The 22,154-nt window shown below is 50.3% G+C and overlaps 3 protein-coding genes across 3 annotated transcripts; 1 reads left to right on the forward strand and 2 right to left on the reverse strand.

Annotated features, from left to right (window-relative positions):
• Window positions 1-5,358: 5,358 nt before the first annotated feature.
• On the forward strand, window positions 5,359-6,828 carry FTJAE_12992 (Allergen Fus c 3; the record flags this gene model as incomplete). Its single annotated transcript, XM_037346089.1, has 1 exon — window positions 5,359-6,828. One exon carries the CDS (start codon window positions 5,359-5,361, stop codon window positions 6,826-6,828), a length of 1,470 nt encoding a protein of 489 aa, XP_037199982.1.
• Window positions 6,829-8,717: 1,889 nt separating this feature from the next.
• Window positions 8,718-11,147, reverse strand: FTJAE_12993 (uncharacterized protein; the record flags this gene model as incomplete). The annotated part of the gene is made up of 1 exon (XM_037346090.1): window positions 8,718-11,147. The coding sequence occupies one exon, from the start codon at window positions 11,145-11,147 to the stop codon at window positions 8,718-8,720; it is 2,430 nt and encodes an 809-aa protein (XP_037199983.1).
• A 7,874-nt stretch (window positions 11,148-19,021) lies between these two features.
• Window positions 19,022-21,242, reverse strand: FTJAE_12994 (NIPA 2; the record flags this gene model as incomplete). Its single annotated transcript, XM_037346091.1, has 2 exons — window positions 19,022-20,316; window positions 20,369-21,242. 2 exons carry the CDS (start codon window positions 21,240-21,242, stop codon window positions 19,022-19,024), a joined length of 2,169 nt encoding a protein of 722 aa, XP_037199984.1.
• Between the last annotated feature and the right edge of the window lie 912 nt (window positions 21,243-22,154).

Raw genomic sequence — 22,154 nt, forward strand, 5'->3', positions numbered from 1 at the left:
ACTAGATCGATTGAGGCTAGATGAAATTAAGCTTGCTTTGCTCTGAGTTTCTTAATATGGAAGTTTATTCATCAACAAACTGTAACAATAAATCATCGAGTTGAAGGAGCCTCGGGATGTCCTTTAGCCTGTAATATATCTAAAGAGGTACCTACTGTAGGCTCGTAATTGATCAAGCCATCTGGGGTATTCCTTGTTCTCGTCACCTGGAGAGGGGTATATTTGGATCGCCCGTCAGTTGTCAGCCGCAAAGAGCTAGTGACGACTATTAAGAGAGCTCCCCATAAAATCTTATCGTCGGCTTTACAACGAACAGTCTAATTACCATCGTATCAGTCTCTGTTAAAGTGCGGTCACGAGTCGCAAACAACGTACGAGCGCCAAGGCAAATACGTAAATAGGTCCGGTAGCTAGCAATTCTCCTGAAGAAAAGAAAACATAGATATTCTCCGGAAGGCTGGCTGCTTACTACATGTAGATCACGATCCTGCACTCTCGTTCGTGTGCGTTCCTGTATGTACATCCAATGTGAGTCTTGCTGATTCTATAGGTGGAGACGGATAGTTGCTGAACGTTCTCGGTTTGGCTCCGATGATCAGGGGTGGCCCTTGATCGGCGATGATAGGTCAAGAGACTAAGATACTGCAAGCTGAGGTACGTAGACCTCTTACATGACCTTTGCCTAGTAGGTACATGTCAGTGGTAGGTTGGAGGTGATCTGATACTAAAGCCTCGTGGTGATGTTGATCAGCTCAATGCACCAAGATTTGGTGTCATAGAAATTGCCCTTTCTGGTAATAGTAACGAGGTCCGAGGGGTAAAATTCAAGTCTCGTATTATTGGGTATATTTGGAGGAAAAAAAGGTGCCATTCAAATGTCCAAAACCTTGTCGTTTAAGGTTTGGACAAAGATCAGATCAGCCGGGGCCAGGGATGTAAGCGAAGTTTTGCTTCTGCCGAAGTTCAGCGTAACATGGAGCGCAATACGTAGTAAATGAAAAAGAAGAAAAAAACAATTTTTCATGTATTACCGCATTAGTATGTGACAGCTCACACACTCCGGCTCCGACGTGGGTTCACAGGAGGGGGGGCCGTATCCGAGTCAGCGCATTGAATTGGCCGGGCCGTTGGTTGGTAGGGTCACCTTGAAAATGCCTAGGTATGTACTGTAATTGTCGTGTGAAGGATGGATGGGAGCTTACAGATGAACATTTGTGTCCCGTCAGCGATAATGCACCAGAGGGTTCTGACAGCCTGAACGACCGGCTACTCGGCCTGCAGAACCGAGGATCAGGGGTACCTTGAGCATGGAGCCTGGAGGGTATCACAAATAATGCCTGGGTCCTATAACAGAAGGCCCCGTCAGTCAGTGAGGAGTTTGTTTGGGTCGAATAGCCATGATCTGACCCTTCAAGGGTTCTCAGGAGCACTCGCTATCGCTGGCTTCTGCAGAACAAGCTTTTGAGTTATAGGAAACGGTTTCTTACATGAGTTTAAGACGTAACTATGACTTGCTCGACCTGAACTGAATCTGTGTAAGTGGCAGGGAAGTTGACCTGTCTCGATCTCTATAAATCCTTCGTCTTTTCGAGCAATTCCTTCGGTTTCCCATCGAGTAACGAAACCAACACGACCATTATCTTGTCCGTTACCTCGCCTTATACGTACTACATCCAACCTTCCTCCTCATCAGCTCCACACACAACGCGCACATCGTGTAATACCTGGCTGGCATGAAGAAGGTACCCGTTCTGCGTCGCACCTTCCCAAACACCTTACTCCCCGTGCAGGACAGGGCAGGCGCAGGGTTGGTAGTTACCTAGGCACAGTATCTGAGGTGCCTGTAGCATCCAGTCCTAGGAAAGTGCTGCTGCCTTCCGAAAGGACTCTTTCCTCTATTTCATACGGTTGACTAATTCCGCCCGTATTTGATCTGACCCAAAGAACTCTCTTCACACAAAGCAACTTACAGAGTACTCGCGGCCGAACGTAGATCAGGGCTGAATATGACCTATACAACATTTCGATATGAATTGCCAGGGCTGAGCAAGCCACACAAACCATTATGCAAGCCCTGCCACTACATAATCGATTGTCTGTTTCACAAGAGGAGAAGCTGCTCCGGGCTAGCTGCACTTTGCATAGCGTGAAGAGAGAAGTATTCCTATTCCTTTCCGAAGTGACGTTGGCTTTCGGCCAACGGCTTGTCTGCACCATCTCGGTCGACGAGCATAACTTGTTCACACTCTGCAGCAGACTCAGCGCCGTCAAAAAAAAAAAAGTCACCGCCAAAAAAGAGGAAACAATTCCCAGAAACAGTGACGTCGAACAAAAGGGCTAAAAAAGACTACCGCCACGAAGACGGCAGCGATAGATGGACATGGTTTAGCCCACAAAAAACCGTTGTCTTTCCCGTCCGTCATGTTCAATCCTAACGACGCCCCCCCAAAACGACATATCAGCTCAACGGCCAACAACCACATCCGGCTCCATTAGTCCCCAATTCCCCTCGAAACGTCCTAGCTTCATCATCCAACGTGAATCCCTTTAGCCCAGGGTCCTCTTTTACCAGGCATGGCATACATTTTCGTTGGGTGGGATACAGGCTTGCAGCCCCCTCCCCCCTGGTTGTAGCCAGCCACCCCCCCGCTCCTCGGTTGCGAACTTGGATCAGACCACCATAATACAGACATATACTTACAGAATTGTGTGGTCAGTACGCGGTCTGGTTTGGATCAGAAGCCATCCGTACCTGGTTGGAGCGTTCCTGTCAAAATTACCAAATCAATGGAACCATCTAGTTACAGTTATCATCTCCGTGCTGCTGGATCCGAAACAACCGGGCCACCGTACGAAGTCATAGCAAAATGAAGAAGCTTGTGGTATCATCTAGTATCACGATGGCCGTGCCTCAGTCACCTGGTCGTTATTCCCAGTATGCCCAGTGAGCTTCTCGACTTACGAGTGGTCCTTCTTTCGATGAACCACCTGAATACCTGGGCTGGTCGAGCTGTAGCACTTGACAGAGCGAGCGGGCTCTTGGCTTTTATGAGACAACAGATGAATAACGTCCTTCTCTCTCCAGTTTAGAACGGGCAAGAGCCTTGTGGAGTGCCCGGATAGCCTAGTTTAAGAAGATCCAGATCTGACCGCTCACAATCGTCACTACAACATGATTCGGCATCGCGCCAAACTGACAGAACTCGGAGAACGACACTGGCAGGGAAGATATAGGCGCCTCAAACATGCACTCTTCCGCGCTTGACATGTGAGCGGTAGGGCTTGTCAAGCCAAGATGTCCAATAAAGGCTGGATGGGCAAGGTCTCGATATGTCGATCACTTTACAGAGCACGAATGCCCGAAGTACCACTTACAGTCGGTCCCCGTCCCCTTCCCGGACCTAATCCCAGCCCCGGTTTCCTGTCTCCTCCCCCCAAAGGAGTCCACCTATTTCCCAGGTCCAATTCCAGCTCAGGTTTCCCAGAAGCTGTCCCCAAGTCCCCCTTTGGGCGGTAAAGGCGGGGGCACTGGCCAATTCGATTGTCGAGTTAATGCAAACACAATCAGGGCGTCGACTTGAATCCACACATGGCTCCTCCATCATTCAGCATTGGCTTTCCCACGGCCACGGATTCATATCAGCCACATCTTCCTATTGGAAGCCTAATAGTTCACGTGGGGAAGGGAAGAGAAGCTTGTCCTGCTTTGACACAACACCATCAGGTTGCCCTATGTTATTTTTGACAAAACAGATCTCACCACATCCTATAACTAGGGCGAATGCGTAAGCACGCCAGAGTGTAGTCATCAAGGGCTTCGAACCATATTACCGCTCAAGCCCCGGGACAACGTTGGATGTCCCCGTGACTAGTCACTCGACTCTTACAGCCTCAGGGGAAGAGGCGACAGACGGAGGAGGAGAAGGAAGGGGGCCGGAGGCCGAAGTACGAGAAAAGGAAAGACCACCACGAGGATACGCAGTCGATAGTGCGGCTGAAGAGGGAACCTGTGAGTAAAGATGTGACGATCTGGGCAAATGTCACCCAACCCAGCATGTGCTCTGACGTTAACAATGGTGTGAAGCAGGTACGCGGAGCGGCAGTGAGGAAGGCCTTGAATGCCGTTAGTGGAAACGAAAGGCACGGCCACTCATTCGCTCATCATCTGAGAAAGAATTAAGGGCCGGAAAAGACATTCCATCCGTCACCTAATAGGTGACCGATTGTCTCGTGGTGCCGAGAAATCTCTTCGGTGGGGTGACATTTTATCTTGTGTTTGGTGGGAGCACGAGACTACCGTGCAGCATCGCCCCTCCTGGAATGGGAATAGGGCCCTCGATCTTCTAATTTGCTTGTTGGCTGCAAATCGGCGTCCGTGGTGCTAGAACTATTGAGCAGGTTCTAGTGACGTCGGAGTCTGCGGCTTCAAATTGCTGTATAAGCAGTCGGGTCCCTTAAACTACCAACCTCCGTGGTGAAGTACGGTGCCGGCCACGGGCCCAGGCCGACTGAATCAACGGACGTTGTTTATCAAGACGTTCACTGATCGAAGCTCGATCGCACTTCCACTCGACATCATACCTTGATCCTTAGATCACAATCGACGACCAGTTGCTATTAAAGTGACAGCCAGGACACGCCTGGTTGCATAGGCAAAAGCGATACCCGGTCCACTCCTCCAGACATCTAAACACAAGAGCCGGACGAACACTCGAGTGGCTACGCAGGTCCAGAATTTGCTGCAGCCTCCAACCTCCAATCCCACCATGGCGGGGGATCATAACGAGGACCAGTCATTCTATGACTTTCTCATTGAAGAGCCAGAGGTACGTTAATTGACGACGAGGCGACGGGTGGAGAGTGCACTGCTGCCCCCTTGTGCGATGTGAATTAAAGTTGAAGAGGTAAGTTTGGCCAGTTGGAGATATCCTGTCGAGGTCAATGCTCAATAGCATGTCATGGTTGCAGCAAAGCAGCTGAGACATGTCAACACCATGCATCAGGCCAGTGGCTAAGTCTCGACCCAACTGGTGTCTGTCTTGGTCCCGTCTCTCCCGAAGGATGACTCGAGCTATTGAATCATGGTTTGTTGTCGCGCCCTGGTATTCAATGGTACCACCGAAAAACTCGTTTAGAAGAGGCCATTTTTTCGCAAAAGTTTCCTCGTCAAACGAGACACATTCAATTCAATAGCTCAGGGGCAAAAGAACCGACGGGGAAAAAGAGCTGAAGCGAGTCGAGACCTGGAAGAGACAGTTGAGTGGCAATTTTGGAACAGAAAACAGGAGATGAAAGAGAAGAGTGAACAGTCAGTGAAGATGGAATAAAGTCTAACGTTTGGCGTTTCCGTTGGAGCAGATGATAGCGCCGGCGCCACCCGGCCATTTCCCACATCAACAGCCCATTTCGTCGCCGAATCGAACGAGCCGCGATGCGCCGCCGCGGCCAGAACCGACCGAAATCGAGACCCACCACCACGCGAATCCAAACGCAAATCATCACTCGGGTCCGGTGACCTTACCGGGCCCGGTACTCGGAATGCAACTGCCGGGCACCGTTCCTGAATCGTCACGTGCACAATCACGCGCTCACCTTGAAATTGACCTTGATATCGACTTACACGCGCAGCAACACCCACATGGTTCCCATCTTTCTCATGGTGCGCATCCCCAGGCGCATGGAATTCATGGTCCCGGCCATGACCATGCAGCTCATGCAGCTCAGAGTTCAGCGAGTCTTCCGCCCGCTGGGTTTGCAAGTCACATCCCTCCCGCCTCTTCTGGCCCAATGTCGATGGACTGGAGCATGTACCATGTTCCTCCAAATTTGCAGCTACATCACCCTCACTTTGATTTTGAGATCCCAGGGCATATGGGCGTTGTTGGGCATTCGAATCATCTTTCGCATGCGCCGACAGATCCAGCCTCGTTTTCGTACGGAAGCAATCTCGTTTCACCTTCAAGCATTCACCCGAATAGTGCCCACTTCGATACAGGCGTTCCAAATCAATGGGACGATTCTATGAGCCATGATGCCAGCACTCCAAAAGTGCGGACCCCCGTTCATCATGTTGCCAGCAACCCCTGGGCCGACATAGACGAACCTACGGGAGACAATAATGCGACACCTGCTTCTCGTCCACGAAAGACTCCTCGACCGAGACGACAAAAGAAAGAGGCTCGCAAACTATCGGACGCTTCTCAGGGGGCTATGAGTAGCAGTACTGGCGGGACAGCACCTTCGGTATCTGATGCTGCCAGTCCCAGTTCTGCGTCGCAGAACAGCCGTGCCAGTATTGGCTCCAAATCCGTATCCATGGCCTCGACAGTATCGACAGCATCTAGCCGCCAAAGCAAGCTCCGCAGTGCTTCTCGGACGTCCAAAAATAGTCGAGACAAGCCCAACGACACTCCCGAAGATCGTCGAACACGAGCCTCTCACAATCTAGTCGAAAAGCAATATCGAAATCGCCTCAATGCCCAATTCGAATCTCTCCTCAGCGCGCTACCCGACCAAGTCCGTCATGGGGAAAGTAGCAGCGGCAATGGAAACGAGGATAACGAATCCGACCATGCAAACGATGCTGACAGACGTGTCAGTAAGGGCGAGGTGCTTGAAATGGCTCGCAAGCATATTCAAGCATTAGAGCGTGAGAGAAACCAACTCGAACTCGAGAATCTTGAGCTTCATGGCAGCCTACGACGACTCAAAGAATCAAATTCCGAAAGCGCAACATCCTCGTCGGGCCAAGAGAACTCTGCCGAACCCGACACGAATAAGGATCCTAAGAGGGAGCGGGATGATGATGATGAGAAAGAAGGTTCATAACAAACAACATATTGTGGGTATAGAGAGAGGCAAGAGATGTACAGTCACTTAAAGTTTTCGAGAGTCAGGCTTCTCAAACAACATGTTCATGAACGAATACATGTTTGATAAGCTTGCATCTCTCTTTAACCGTTCATGTTCTCTTCATATTCCTATTGTTGTTTGATTATCCTTTGGCTTGCTTCATTTGTTCGCATAACATGTTGGTCCATGCCGATTTGTTTTACGTGAACACTCCTTACCCATGCGACCTATTACCAGACACCCTATTGATATTCGTTTTCATGTTTTGGTTCTCAAGTTGTGGCAGATTCAAAAGGGGCTAGGGGCTCAGGCAGTATCACGAATGGAAGTGACTCTGTCCTTTCGTGGGTGCTTGCTTATATGTTTGTTTGTTTGGTCTTGTATGTTTGTTTTTGATATTCCTTTTGCATTCCCTCACTTAGACATGTTGTTTGATTGTCCTTGTTACACCTCCTTCCCTCATTACCCATGCTATCCTTTCTTTGGACTTACGACTCACATGACACAAAAGCCACAGCACCACACAGCACATAGAGACATGGGCTTGACTTGACTGGACTGGACACATGTTCTGTGTTACATCATGTTGCCACGCCTTCTTACTTGAATCTTCTTCTTTGTCTACATCGGTGTGGAGCATTGGGATTCTATAAGGGAGGGAGCTCTACGGTTTAGTGTTTTATATGGAGCAAGCACGGGAGGGCAGAAGGAATAAAGAAAGACTTTAGAAAATGGGAAAGGGATAGACATGGCTTTTGAGAATGGGTTATATGACACTGGCTTATCAGAGACATGTCTGTCTATAATCAATTTCATGGAATAGACTTATGGTTGCGGTTTGAAATTCATTCCACAATTCTGCATGACAAGCATCTTCGGTCAACCTCCATAACTTTAGCCTACGTTGGCTCTATCTTGAAGAAACTATAAAAGAGTCGGGCATTTATATTCGACAGCTAAAGCAGCTGATGTCATGAGCAAGACGTTGTTGTATACTTTTGGTTCCTGAATCGTCTTGCGTTGCGTGAACCACGACATTCAATACGGTCCTTGACGCAAGCCATGCAGGGATTCAGAGGCAGACATTATCTCAAAGAATGTATCCTAAGTTTCAGTTGCTCAATAAAATAAGTTTTGGTCACGTTGCTTGGGAATTAATGAATGCTTGGTTGTTAAGCTTTAACATTTTTTTTAGTCATTTTTAACTTAGTATATATACAAAGAACAAGTACATGTTTCAAAGTCAGCGCGCTTGGCAGAAATGCATTTTTGGCTGTGGTGCCGTTATGTTGTACAGGACAAGATAGATAGCTTACTGCTATGTGCCGCTGATTTTTGTCTAAAAGTTCATAAATCCATCACTCATCATAACTGGAAATATTGCGCCAGTTGATTCCCAAAAGGTCTCTCGCACAGAGTTGGACCTTATTCTCACCCGTTGGCCGATCCCCCAGTGGTCGACTCCGAAAAGACATTGCAGTAAGGATGAAAAAAAAATAAAAAAATGAAAACACACCCAATGCCTTGTTTAGCTTTTGAGTACCACCCCCAATGCCCTAAACTGCTTTCTGCAAATAAAAAGTACGCCTTAAATGACCTGGTTGCCGGAGGCTTTAGGCCAAGGCCTAAAAGCCGGACCATAGGACCAGAAGCCCAAGTATAGAATGCCTTTCGCGGCAAAGCTCAAACCCATACAAAAGAAATCCAACCCTGGGCTGACACACCCAGGAGCATAGTGTCTTGTATAAAAGCAGTATAAAGGCGACATATGCCGCACGTGAGAGTGAGAGTGAGAGATGAAAGGGAAATAAAAAGAAAGTTGCCTCAAGTGTTATAACAAATAAACATGGAGCGATCAAATCACTTTAGATACGATCGCCATTGCCCTTGGCATATGTACGGGGAAATAGTGCATATTGACCCACAGGAGGGGCCTGGGTGCTTAGACTTGTTGTTCTAGCACGAGGACGTCGGGTCTTGGGAAGCTCGACAGACTTGGTGTTGTTGGGGATATCATCCCTGACGATAGACTCGCTTGCGTGGCTCTTGTGGTGAGGCTTCTTGGTGATGGGCACAGAGGGGAATGGTGTGAGCTCAGGGACTGTGTCCTTCTCAGTAGAGGCAGGAGGAGTAGTGTCTTCTTCGTCGCTATCATCGTGTGATTTGATGATCTGCGACTCACGGATTGTGTTGTTTGACTCAACCCACTTGTTCAGTGACGTGCTGCTGGTGAGGCGAGTCAAGTTAGTCCAGGTGGAGTTGGTAGAGACATGACGCTCTCCAGTTGAGTCAGAGAGGGATGTAGAGTTGGTAGCTGTAGTGGAAGTGCTTGCGCGCTGATGAGACATCTGGAGAGAGTTGTGGCTGGCAGCGTTGCTGACATCCTTATAGGGGTGGTTGGGGTCAACGATACCATGAACCACATCATCCTCACCCGAATAGCTCTGTCTCTCAGTCTCATTGAGGAGCATCTGTTGATGATAGTCACCAGGGATGAGTAGCGAAGGGGACAGGGTGAAGCCATACGACTCCTTGAAGCTGGATGCTCGAGAGTCGTTTCGACAATGGCTAAGATTGGACGGTCGGTGGACCTTGTCACCGCGTGGGAGCGAGAAGTTATTTGTCACAGCGACTCCCGTGCTTGGGGTGACGGCCTCGAAGGCACTCTCCGGCGAAGCCTGACTAGCGGGGCTTAGAGCCGGCATATCAAAACGGGACGCGGAAAGCATACCGGGAGACGACTCAGCAGTGCCGATGGTCGGTAGCTCCCTCAACTCATCATCTTCAAACAATGCCACTTGAACTCCAGGTGCATGCTCTCGTCCACCTTCCAACGACGGCCTCTCCCACTCGTAATCGAAGTTGGCATCGGCCTCGTGTTCGTAGCAGTAGTCGATATCATCCTCCCAGCTCTCTCTAAAGGAGTGAGCTTGGCCGTTGTAGTGTCCAGCACTGTGTTGGGCAGCATCATTCTCGAGAGTTTGGGAGCCCCGAAGAAGAGGGACCGATTGGCTAGCACGCAGCGAAGACCTGGTACTGATGATACTCTTTGGTGATCGTCCAATGTTTACCATGTGTTCTTCCTCCTCTGGCACATCTGGCAATGGTGGCTCATAAGTTGCGGTTACCGGAAGTGGCCAGGCTACATCATCGGGCGTGGTGATCGCATGCGAGAATCGGTGATCGTCTACTGGCAATACTGCCTGCTCAGGGGCTATGGCGTAACCATGAGATGTTGCTGGAGGTCGCTCCATGATCTCACTAGGGCTGAAAGGCTGAGGGTGTCGGAACCCACCACTCGTCAGTGGACGATCAAACCTTGCCACTGCAAGTGCGTCACCATCTTGCAGGCCGGACTGTCGGCTTGAGCCTCTCGGGGGAGGAATAGGGGCACCCAGAGTAGGAGAGTGAAGTGGCTCAAGCGGAGGAGGTCTTGGGGGTCGGACTGGCCGAGGTGGGCTGGTACGGAGCTGCTCCTGGGATCGAGCGTGCTTGATCAATCGACGTGGAAGGTTAGAGGCTCTTGAACTACGGGGAGATACTTCGTGCTCGGCAACACGGTCTGAGTAGAAGTTGGGTTGGGGTTGCTCCTGCCCAGGAGTACGAGATGCTGAGTTGGCTACCTGTTCGCGTGGAGTATGCGTCACATGCTGAAAGTTGAAAGGCCCAGATATCTGAAGCTTCTTCTGTAGGGCAGTCTCGTCGCGAGATGATTTCCGGCGGGCAAAGATAGTAGGCATGATGGCGTCCTTGAAGGTGGTCAAGGAAGTTTCGCTGCTCAACTCAGTCGAGTACAATGAACTTCCCGATGAGCTCTGGGCGCTGCTCTCACGTCTTGACCGTCCTGACTTGCTCGACTTTGCACGGCGATGGAAGATGTTCTTGCCCAGTACTTGCACACTGTCGGGTCGGTCTCGAGAGGAAGAAGTTCCGCTAGTCGTAGATCGTTGGGATGAGTGCCGAGTAATGCTCATGTTTTCGAATCCCTGCTCCCATCCTCGCTCACTATTCACAAACGACGAAGACCCAGACGATACAGCCCGGTGACCTCGATTAAGGTGAGACGCATGTTTCATCTGCTTGCTCAATTGGCGAATTCTCTCGGGTGATGGAGGGCCCTCTATGGCTGGCACCATGTATTCGTCCAGATCGATGGGTGAGTGCCGGGTGTGGGGGGATACATCGCGGTAGCCATGGACATCATTACTGGCATTGGCTTGAGCATTCTGGTTTGTATCGCGCCTGGAACGATCCGACTGGTATTCTGAGTAATAAGGCATTGTAGCAGCCCACATGATTACACAAGTCCTCCAAGAGGAGGGCGACGGCGGAGCGTGCCCTGTATGTAAACAATGACTTGCGAAACTGGCCTATTCCACAAATTCTTGTTGTTGATTTAAACCAGGCAGGGCAGTGAGATATAGTAAGGAATGGAGTAAGTGAGACCTTAAAGAGAGACTTGGGATAGGCAGATCAGATGATGCCATGAGGTTTCAAAAATGTATCGAAATGAGGGGTGGGAAAGGTCATCGGGAGATCAAACAAACAAGATTATAACAACGAGGATGCAATGTACATATAAGTTAACAAGATGAGCGAGAGATTGATGCAATCTTGGGGCAAGGCAGCTTGTACCCTCCCAAAGATTAGACAGGCCCTAGGAACTGGGGCTAAGGGAGACTAGGGCGGTGGTAAGGGGGGACCCTCGACAGGGCTTTGAGTGGGTTGCGTTGGGCTGTCCCTGGCCCGTCTCGACGGACACAAGCCCCGGGAATCTGGGGGGGTTTTCCTTCTCTGCAAGGCCCATGGCCGGGATAGTCCAGTCAGGATGTATGCAAGGATACATCGATCAGGCAGACTTGAGTGTCGGTACCGCAATGCGTACTGTGCGAGTTTGAGTGTATGTGCCTGTGTCTGTGAGTGCGAGTGCATTTCCCTAACCGTAACCTCAGACGACACTGGACTCGTCGTAAGGCGACAGGAGGTCCGTGGTGGTGCCATGGACGCCCTAACCGCCTACCCAGACAGAGACCAAGTGGGTGCAAGATGTTTGACCATCAGTGAGTCTTGATTATCTTGTATGTCAGGTTAAGACAAGAGGAAACAACACAAGCCGTTACACAGACACGACGAAACGCCGTCAAGCGGAGAATGAAGAGGTCCAAACAGTCAAAAATGACCTGCAAAACTTTTCACATCCACAGAAGCAACTATGAACAAGTGGATGTTGACACAACGATGAGATGGGTCGTTATGCGTGCGTCAATGGGCAGGTTTTTCATTGTCTGCAGCTTGAAACAACGACAAGAGCTCAAAGCCAAAGCACAAAAAAAGAAAGAAGGAAAAGTCGGTATCTGCAGTCGGATTGGTTAGTAATGACAACGCAGCAACAAGTCTTGGTATCTGGACTCTGTTTCTTTCTCGGCTGCCCGTTCAATACACGATACTTGCAGTTCAGCACGCTGAGCTCGTGGCAGATAATGCCATTGGAATCCGGCGCCCGGTTTGATAGACTTTCTGTCTTCAGGATTTACTAGCAAAGCTTCTGAGTGACACACGACTGACAGACCGCGTCAAGCCTGCTGGCCTCAGTGCAATGCTCGACAGAGGACCAAAGCCTGTTCCCTGTTAGCTCTGCTCTATCAGTAGCTTTGGGGGAACCGGCTCCATGAGCAATGCAGGAACGAAGCCATAGCCACTCCGCTTGGCTCGGATGACGAATGAACCCACAGAGCAGGTTACGTACTCGGCCATTGACGTCGTGGGGAGTTCGGAGACTGGAGGTGTGACATGAACACAGTGAATCGGTCTCTATGATCCAACGATTCGTTATCTAGAAATGGACATGGACAAATGTAACCGGGGAATCCTTTCAATCAAAATCGGAGGGATCTAATGAAAGTTCGAAATTACTTACCGAGACCTTGACATGGCAACACTTCGCAGAAGACATGCAATAGACCCAGAAGAGAGGGGATCGGTGAAAACTGCAAGGGTCTTCTCACCCAGCCCTTCTACCCCACTGCATTTCCATCCGTATATTCGGAGCCCTTGGGACACTGGCTTCGTGCTTTCCCATGCATGGCTTCATGGTTCTCTTCATTCTCGTTTACGCTGTGCCGTTTCCATGCCTTCGACTGATAGCCCATCGTCTGCGAGACTTGCAGTCTCAAGCATGCCACAGCAGCTGGGCGTTCATTCACGCATCCTGTTATCGTTTTTTAATCGACTGAGAGGAGTGAACTTGAAAGCAGGGCAACAGATGACGCGCTAGCTCAAGACCCTTTTTGCGGGTCATCAGAAGAAACGCGTCCGGCGTTGCAAGCTCTGGAAGCCCACTAAACATCTTGTGGTTCGTTTTAGCGTCGGGGATGGCGAGGATGATACAGACCGTGGCCAAGGTTGAGCAATGACCACATCTGCAGATTGCTTCATCTTCTCCTAGTTTAAGGAGTTTCCTTGCTATGGAGGATAACCACTGATGGTTTGGAACAAGATCTAGCTAAAGGCATGGTATAAGCATGTCTATCATAATCAGCCCAGAAAACACGTGAGATCTGGACGATGAAGGCTGCTTTGAAACGTGTGCAATGCCTTTTCCCGTGATCATAGACCAGATAACGTTTGGCGATGCAGCCATTATTTCAGTTGGAAGCTTGCTCTCCAAGCCATGAAATCCGTTGAATTGCTTGAGTCAAAAGCTATCGATTTGAGGAGATTGCTGGCTCATTTCATTGAAGGCGCCATAGTATTGCCAAGACGAGTCTTGATCTTGACGAACTACTGGTACATCTTCATTTCCTGGTTGGAAGGGACGGCAGAACACTCATGGACTGTTTTTAGACGCCTATGTGACCAGGGAACGAGATTTTCTCATGTCGTAGAAATCTCACCTAACCCCACGAGAGATAAGGGCCGGATGGATAGAGAATCATGAGTCTAGGAGCTAAGCAAGGTTAGGGGCTGAGCTAGACTGGCTGTTGCAGCACACAGACGGCGTGGCACCCAGCCTGAGCATTAAGGTGAGCTTTGTGCACAAATGGCACCGACGCCTACGGTTGGTAAAACAGGAACATCAACAAGAAGGGGAACCATCGGTTGCTCAGGCGTCTTGGTTCTGCCCTGACCCGCTGCGCTGGGACGGGCTATGGGACGACGGACGCGTGGTGGGCTTTGAAAGACACTGCGCCGTCCAAGAATCCGGGTTTGGAAAGAGAAGATCGGCTCGTGGATGACGCGGAAGGACAGCCGGATGAGCGAATATGATGAGACAAAAAGCTTGATGCCGATGCGACGAAACAGACGCGGTGAATCTTTTCTGGGACATTGCCGCGACCTTGTTGGCTCTGCCAATTGCTTGCAAGTTAGTGTTCCAGTCTGGGAGGAGTCAATAACGGAGGGAACCAGGGCCCTGCAGTAACGTGCAGTAGCGCCAGGGCCAGGATTCCTTTGCCCTTTGTGGTTAGTGGCCAGGGGTAGGAGTGCCGGGCCCTTGAGCGAACACACTGAGGCCATCCAGAACGTGCGTGTAACAGAACTCAGCTGGGGCTTCGGGAGAGCTTTGGTATTTCCCAACTCCTGCTTGAATCGCGCGTTGGTGCGTAGGGAGCGATATAGCCCCTTATCTTTCGATCAACTCGTCCCGGGCCCAGGGACTGATCACGTTGATGTCCCAAGTGGCATCCTGCCCCTGTCCCGAACTCCACAAGAAGCTGCGCCAGCTGTTGAGCTAAGGAAATACGTAGAGAGCGTCCTGGGCGACGGCATACGGATGTTTGCCGCCACTGACCCTGGGGCTGCAGGAGCAGCTTTGGGGGCTTGATGACCCGAGACGCTAAGGCTGGGCTTGGGTAGCTTTGAGACTGTTAGAGGCTGCTAGACGGAGGCCAGGTGGCGCCAGAAGCCGCGATGGAACCTTCGATACTGGACGTCGTCACGATATGGTTTTGCCGCTGAAAGCTAATATGCAGATTATGATCAGAATGACGCGATGATCAAACCGGTAGAGTGAAGTTTATTGATGAAGAGAGGAATTTTAAGAAAGCATTGGGGAGATTCGATGAATCGGGAGTTGATAAAGTTGCCCATGCCCAGGTGCTCCTGTCTGCGTAGATGCAGAAGATGGACTTCCTTCCTCCATTATACCACTCAATTCACTTCACCTCCCTTGCCCGCCCAATTACCTACGTAGGGCAGGTACCTACCCTATGGGTTTCCGATTGACGCAGGTAAATAGTTAAAATACATTAATCAACTCAATTACCTGACTATTCGAGAAGGTGCGTTTGAGCTTATCTCTCAGTAAGCTGGGTACCTAGGTAGTACCTGTCAGTGAGATATTCAATGAGGCAGTCGTGTCTCGCTATACGCGGTTGGTCCCGATATTTTGAGTCCGGGTACATTTTTCCATGTGCATACGATAATTCAAACGAATCTCACTGACCCCAAAAGTTCCCTGCGACAATTGCGTGAAAGCTGCATCTCAGCATGAGGTAAGCATCCAGGTCAGGACAAGTATAGTGATTGGTCACGAGCGTTGAAATCACCAGTCACACTCTAACCTATTACCGGGTAGGCAAATTAAACTGCGCCGTATTCCTTCATGCTTCCATGAAGATTTTTGGGGATCTCATCTTGACACCTCATGCACCGGGTAATCGGAGGGGATTAACGCCACTGACACAAGCAATTGCTTCACTTTAGCCGATGGCTGTCAGGAACGGTGGCAGGATCAGGAACAGAGCCATCTATCTGCCTGCTTACCCTCCTCCACTAACAAGTCAAACCGATGCTTTACCTAACGAGGTAGGTTCTTCCAGTGATCGTTGGTGAGATTGACGAATTCGCTCACTGGCAGGCGGGAGCTTTACTGCTTTAGCTGTCTCTTACATTCACTCAACCTGGCAGACCAGGGACCCGGGTTTCGTTGACATTGGCATCATGGATGTCAAGCATTGAATTCGGAATGACAGAATCTGCAGCGCGGGGGAGATTGAGGTCTTTATTTGACGATCACCGACCTACCACACTTGGCTAAAATCTACACGAGTCCCATAGACTAAGGTACACCGCTGAGGAGACGTGCTTCTGAAGGAATACGTCCCCGGCGAACTCTTTGTTTGTTGGTTGTTGTTGATGGAGATACCTACCTGATGCAGTAACACAACATCTTGCTTATGCTCTTGAATCTCCTGATACTGAGGGTTCACATACTAACAGTCCATCCTGAATACTACATACATATGGCCTTTGCTTTTGAAGAGCATTACTTCATTATCCAAAGAGGAAATGCTTGCTTGCTTGGCTTGGAATGCTGACTGTGTTGTACCTGTCAATAAGTAAAGCAACCAATCGGCGCAGAAAGGGCCGCGATGGGCCGCCTACGACGCCTTCATCACTTGCAGTCTTACACCCGACCCTTGCCCTGTTTTGCCCTGCGGAAGCTCGCGCGCGGTGCCTTTTTACGGCATCGGAAGCCCTTGCAACAACCTTTACTGAGCCAACCAGACCACTGAGAACTGCGGATACCCTCCCTTGCCCTTTTACAACGGCCACCCACAGACTTGGGCTCAAGCCTGGGTTCGCCGTTCGAGATGAATGAATGCTGTACAGACAGGCTGGACTCTGCTGTACCGCACACGAGCATACGGTACATCAGCGCGGGTATGCGCATGTTGCAGTTCCAAGGGCCGAATTCATCCATTCTCCCTGAGCCAACAGCCAACACATACACTTACAACGGCTAGACAGACAGACACAAAGTCAACTTAGCTGCTGTATGTACATATGCGACCGCGGAATGTACGACGTCGAAATTCATGCAACCCCCGGACTCTATAATAAGTCGGTGTGACCATCTCTGTTGACCATGCGCATGCCTGCGTGTGAATCCTCGGTCCTTGCAGCTGAAGATGCAGTTAAACCTTGGGACACAGGTAAGGGCGGCTCATTGACGTTTTTTCCCTTTCCTTCTTGATGAGGGACGTTATTAGGGTTCGTGTTATGGATATCGATACGACAGAACACGACCCGGTGTACGTGGGAAGCGGATACAACATGCAGAAACTGTGGAACAATACATATGTAGGTACGGATACAGAGGAGCTCAAGGGAAACAAGCATCAACCCTTCATCGGCAAACCTTGATACAGTGTGACATCTCTCCAGCCTCTAGCCTCCGCCTACGGTAGGAAATAGCGAGCAGGTAGACAGACTGTACGGATACAAATTATCATCGATCTCTTCGTGGGGATCGGGAACCCAAGCTCACTCACTTACCCACCCGATACCGATTACCCAGTTCTTTCCACGAGAGTTGGTCGGATGTTGAGCCTCCCAACCCTTGCATTCTAGGTCTAGGCATTGATATCCAGTGAAGGATCGAGGATTCACTGGAGAGTTCTTTATTCCTGGCCTGCCCGTCGTCTCCTCGGGCCTCTGGCCCTTCCTTCCCGCCGCTAAAGAGGCCTGTCGGTTGTTGGTTGTTGGAGGTCTAGCGCCGCGGAATCAATTTTCGTGTTCCGTCGCTGGGTCTATGTATGTCTATCGGCCTCATCTGTTTCTTCCCTACCTAGGCAGGCTCCTTCAGTGTCTTTACTGCATCTCGTGTTGGTCGTTTCAATTGCCGCACTTGAAAGCAGCTGTCACATCATCTTGGCAATGCATCTTTGCAAGCCAATTCTGCAAGGAAGACGATCTTGTCAACTCTGGCTACTGATACTCAGGCCCTGTACCCAGCAGCTCAATCTCTAGTAACTTTTCTAGCCTGTACATGTCTGTTCCTGAACTCAAAGCGCCACGTCCCAAAAATTCAAGGACAGGGATCTCACTTGCTTCCCTGGTCATCCAAGTCCAAGATAATGGAATGGGATCTGTCTGGGCCTTGAAAACAGGCCAGCCTAACTGTCTACGCTGCATGGCATCAGAGCTACCTACCTGTCGGTAAATGAACAATCAGTCTCTTGGGTCTCCCATCCATGAATGCCTGTACGTACATAGCAGGCACAGTATGTGGTCCATATGCCCCAGTCCCGATTTAGAGCTCTTTGCAGACAGACATCAGACAGCTAACCATTCGCTAACAAACTCAATTCCGAGGTTGCGCAAGACGTTGGAGCCAGACACATGCTACATGTCCATCCCTTCGCTCTTCTGCTCCCTCCCACCGGGCACTGTAGCCCAACGTTCATGGTTCACAAGCTCGGAAGCACTACGACTTAGCTTAGCTTGCGAGTACCCTCCAGGGCCACAAGTGCTGATCGTATCCCAATTGAGGTCTTGTAGCCTCGGAGAATACAACACCTCCCCTGTCAGGCCAAACGGGAAAGGGGCCTTTTCTTCTCGTGGCTGGGCCTTAATGTTTGACACTTTTGCAACTTACAAGACACCATTCGGCGAATATCCGCCAGCTTGTATTACGCCTGGTTACACGAACTACCTACACTGCCTATACCAGAGCCACCAACCAACCCATTATACCTGCCTACTGCAGTGCCTATACTCACCTACATATGAGATAGATGCTACGGCTACATGCATGCATAGATGCGTTGAATATACGTTGTTCTCGGACACTCGCTCCGCTACCGTTCCTCCTCAAGACCCCTAAGCGAAGCTGAAGCAGGGTACCATGATAGCACAGTGCACAGTCTTATGATGTTTTTCAATGCGACGCGAGAAGCGAGTTCTAATGTTTCAGCCAATTACGGCACTTGTCACATTTTCCATCACGATCGACAAGAGCAGCACTCGACTGTTTCGTTTCAGGACTAGGCGTCCAGTCGCTAACTCACTGAACCTCAAGCTTAAAGACACCAAGCAAAACGATGGTTCAAGATAAGAGACGGGAGAGAAGAGAGGCCCCGCCATGGATCACCCCGAGGCTACCAATTCCCCTTGTCCAGCTCCGGTTCAGGCTTGTAACTGCAAGGCGAGCGAATATCCATTGGATTCTAAACATGGAAGCAATGAAATGCTGCTAAACATATGCTATCACTATCCCAGAAACTGAGCTAATCTCATCACCCCTACTCTAAGACCCCAAACGCCAACGCTAGAAGCCTGGACAACGAAATGACTCCGGCGCCAGTAAGAAGAGTAACGTGCTAACCAACGCCGGCTCGCAATGTGTATGTGTTTGCATAAACATGATTATTAGATGCTCCGCGTATTATACTTCTTGGTAATCCCCTCGACGATCCGTCCGATCTTGACCTGGGGTAGCTCCTCCTATTGTCACATCTTCGACGTCGCTCGCGAAATAGCCATCATGGCGCTTCTTGCGCCGGACGCCAAAGAAATCGCCTAGTGTATCACTAACACTGCGTGACCTCCGACGCACCAGATCGTCCTCGCCTGCAGGCCCCTCAGCCTCGTCTAAGGCGCTAGGAAGATTTTCTACTGATACCGGCGCTGCTGATGGTGCGGGGAGCGTGTTCGACCGGGAGTTGCTCTCGGGATCAGCATTTTCATCGTCTTCGTTAAAGAAGAGCCCGGCACGGATGGTGGAACGTATACGACGCATCGAGGACTGGCGCACGCTCGGGTCGTCAGACGCACGCAAAAAGGCATCCTTGACTACAGCGGTAACTGTCGACGATAGAGGGGAAGGGGAGATAAAGGTCCTGGATCGGCTTCCAGTACCACCGGGCTTCGAAGGACTAGCTTGAGGACGTGGGAGAAGCGAGCCATCAGGAGCTAAGGCATCTCTCATTGGTGTTGTTGGGTGGGAGGCAAATGCCGCTGAGCCCGCGGTACCCGGTGGTGCAAGAACTGAGTCTGTAGAGTACGCCCTAACGCCTCTTCCCGGTGGTGTTGACGGCCCTCCGAAATCGTTCCAGGGGAAACCAGAAGCCATAGCTTCCTGGCCTGGAGACATCTGAGAACTCAAAGCCTTGGCTGATGGAAGATTGTTGTTCTCCTGATGTGGTGTAACCGCGGCTTTCAAGGCTCTCTGTGCATCAGGATAGTTAAGACCTGACAGGTGACTGGACCGTCGTGACCGTGACTTGGGGGTAGAGAACCCTTGGCCGTCTTGGTAGGACACTGTGCCATTCCCTTCCTGGTTCGAAAGGCCTATGGTATCCTCGAAATCATCGTCTTCAGACAGGACTTCGTCGTCATCATGGCTTTGCTCACGGCCGCTAGTAATGAGAAAGACGCCGAAGAAGGTAAGGAGACAGCCTCCAACAAACTTGGCCGCCTGTTCAGCGTTTGTTCGTTCGAAATCGCGGTAAAGGACGGCGCTTCCAATGATGACACACAGCGTAAACAGTACGAACTGAATTGGGATAACCTGAGTCGAATCGAAACGTTGCAGCGCCTTGTTGACGTAGCGAATCTGCATGACGGCCGTCCCAAGGAGAATAACGATGAGAACGTAAGTGACAGGAGTCGCAAAAGCACGCCAAAGAGTGGAAGACAGCATCGACGAAACGCCTTTTGTCGCAAGGGCAGTGTAACCGCCTAGAGCTATAGTCAGTGTCTGCAGAGCAAGCTTCCATACCGTTTCACATACCAAACAAACCAACAAGTCCCAGGTCGATAAGAATCGTGCGTCTTCCGTACCTAGGACTTGCCCACATCAAGACCAGGATAAGAAATATGGTTACGCCAAGATAGATCTCGAAAGCCAACGTAGTGATGGCATCCCATACATCATGGGGGTTCAACTTTGTCTCCTCTTGCTTTGCGCTCAGAACAACAGTAACAACTCCACCTACAGCAATAACTACACCCCAGAAATCGCGCTGTCGGAACTTCTCGTGGAACATGGCAGGCGCAATGATGCAATTCGATATCAAGGCGACAACTCCGAGAGGAGAGACAATCGAAGCGGGGGCGAAGCCGTATGCGAGAAAGTTGCCCATCTCGCCAAGAGTGATAAGAACTTGACCCAACCACCAGTACGGAGATTTGAGGTATGATGAAGACGTATCATCCTCTTTGCTATCGGTGCTCTGCGATGCCTCGGAGTGAAAGGACCCGGTCAGCGGATCAGTTTCACGGCTCTCGTCCATGCGATTGCCATCATCTGTACTTGTTCCGTGACCATTTTGATACCCAGCTCCATTGCTACCTCCTCCAATGGTGCCGTATGAGCCACCATGATCTCCAGGGTGAGGGTGCTTCAAAGCTTCTTTCGCCCTCTTCCGGTTCCTACTCCGTTGCTTGTGTAGTCGAATATGTGCGTATCTCTGAACATTCAGCGCAAGAGCAATGAGTACGTTGCCTACAATGGCTGTGACGATACCGATAAGAGAAGACCACTCTTGTATTTTATCGCCGGGCTTGCCGGGATGGTCGTGATGGGATGAGTTATTGGAGGCGTTTTGCGCCCAAGAATCGACCACCATTGATGGCCATGGCGATTCGACATTGGCCAACCGCATCATCAGGCGGGAGAGGTGCACAACAGGTTTTGGATAAATTCGCGACGGTCGATAAGAAAAATTAAGGCGCGATAATCAGACAAACGACGGGAAATTCGGGGGATCGGTCACCGGGAACGGATAATAAGACGACCGAGCTTAGACGGATAAAGCTTGATTGACGTCGTGGTGGAGGAATCGATAGTGTCGGTTTGGTAGTCAGTAATTAAGAGTATCATGGGGGCAGCGAATGGTCAGTATGAAGCTGCGTCGTGCAGTGCATGGCCAGCCGTTGCAGACGGAGATGATGATGATGATGATATGTCGACTATGATGGCGATAGGTTCTTAGGAAGAATTTACCAAGAAACAAAAGAATAATGTCTCAAAAAGACAAGACAGAAGCTTGCCTTGGGAGAGTCAAGTTGGTCATCGAGGTGATGTATGCCCGCGGTTGGCACGGCCTTGGCGAGCCCGGGGATCCAATGTCATCTCGCATTTTTAGGCGAGGCAGAAAGTAGAAACTGAGGTGTCAAAGTGGAGCTCCGTCTCTGGCTCAGGGTCTTGTCGCTGGAATGGGCCAATAGAATCAAAGATCAACTGTAAGCCACTGGTTCGATGCCTTGGGGGAGCCCGTTGTTGCCCGCTACCCCCACTAGCGTTGGACTTTGCCGTCATAACTCGCAATGGGACGAGACGAGAGCTTTCGATTGTCACATGGTTTGCTTAATTCAATTCACTTCTGGAATCACGACGAATCTCGCATCAATTCTGGCACTTTCTCCAACAGTTCCCTACTATAATCCATCTATCAATAAGAATTCCTCCATGTACGTGACCTCCTAAAAGGCGCATCTCAGCGAACTCATCTTCCGACGCATCTGATACCTCACGGAAACCGGGTTGCGAACAGAAGCTACCTACTAACATAAAC

The sequence above is a fragment of the Fusarium tjaetaba genome, assembly GCF_013396195.1.
Source record: "Fusarium tjaetaba strain NRRL 66243 chromosome Unknown NRRL66243_c0000377, whole genome shotgun sequence".
In the NCBI taxonomy this organism is placed as follows: Eukaryota; Fungi; Ascomycota; class Sordariomycetes; order Hypocreales; family Nectriaceae; genus Fusarium; species Fusarium tjaetaba.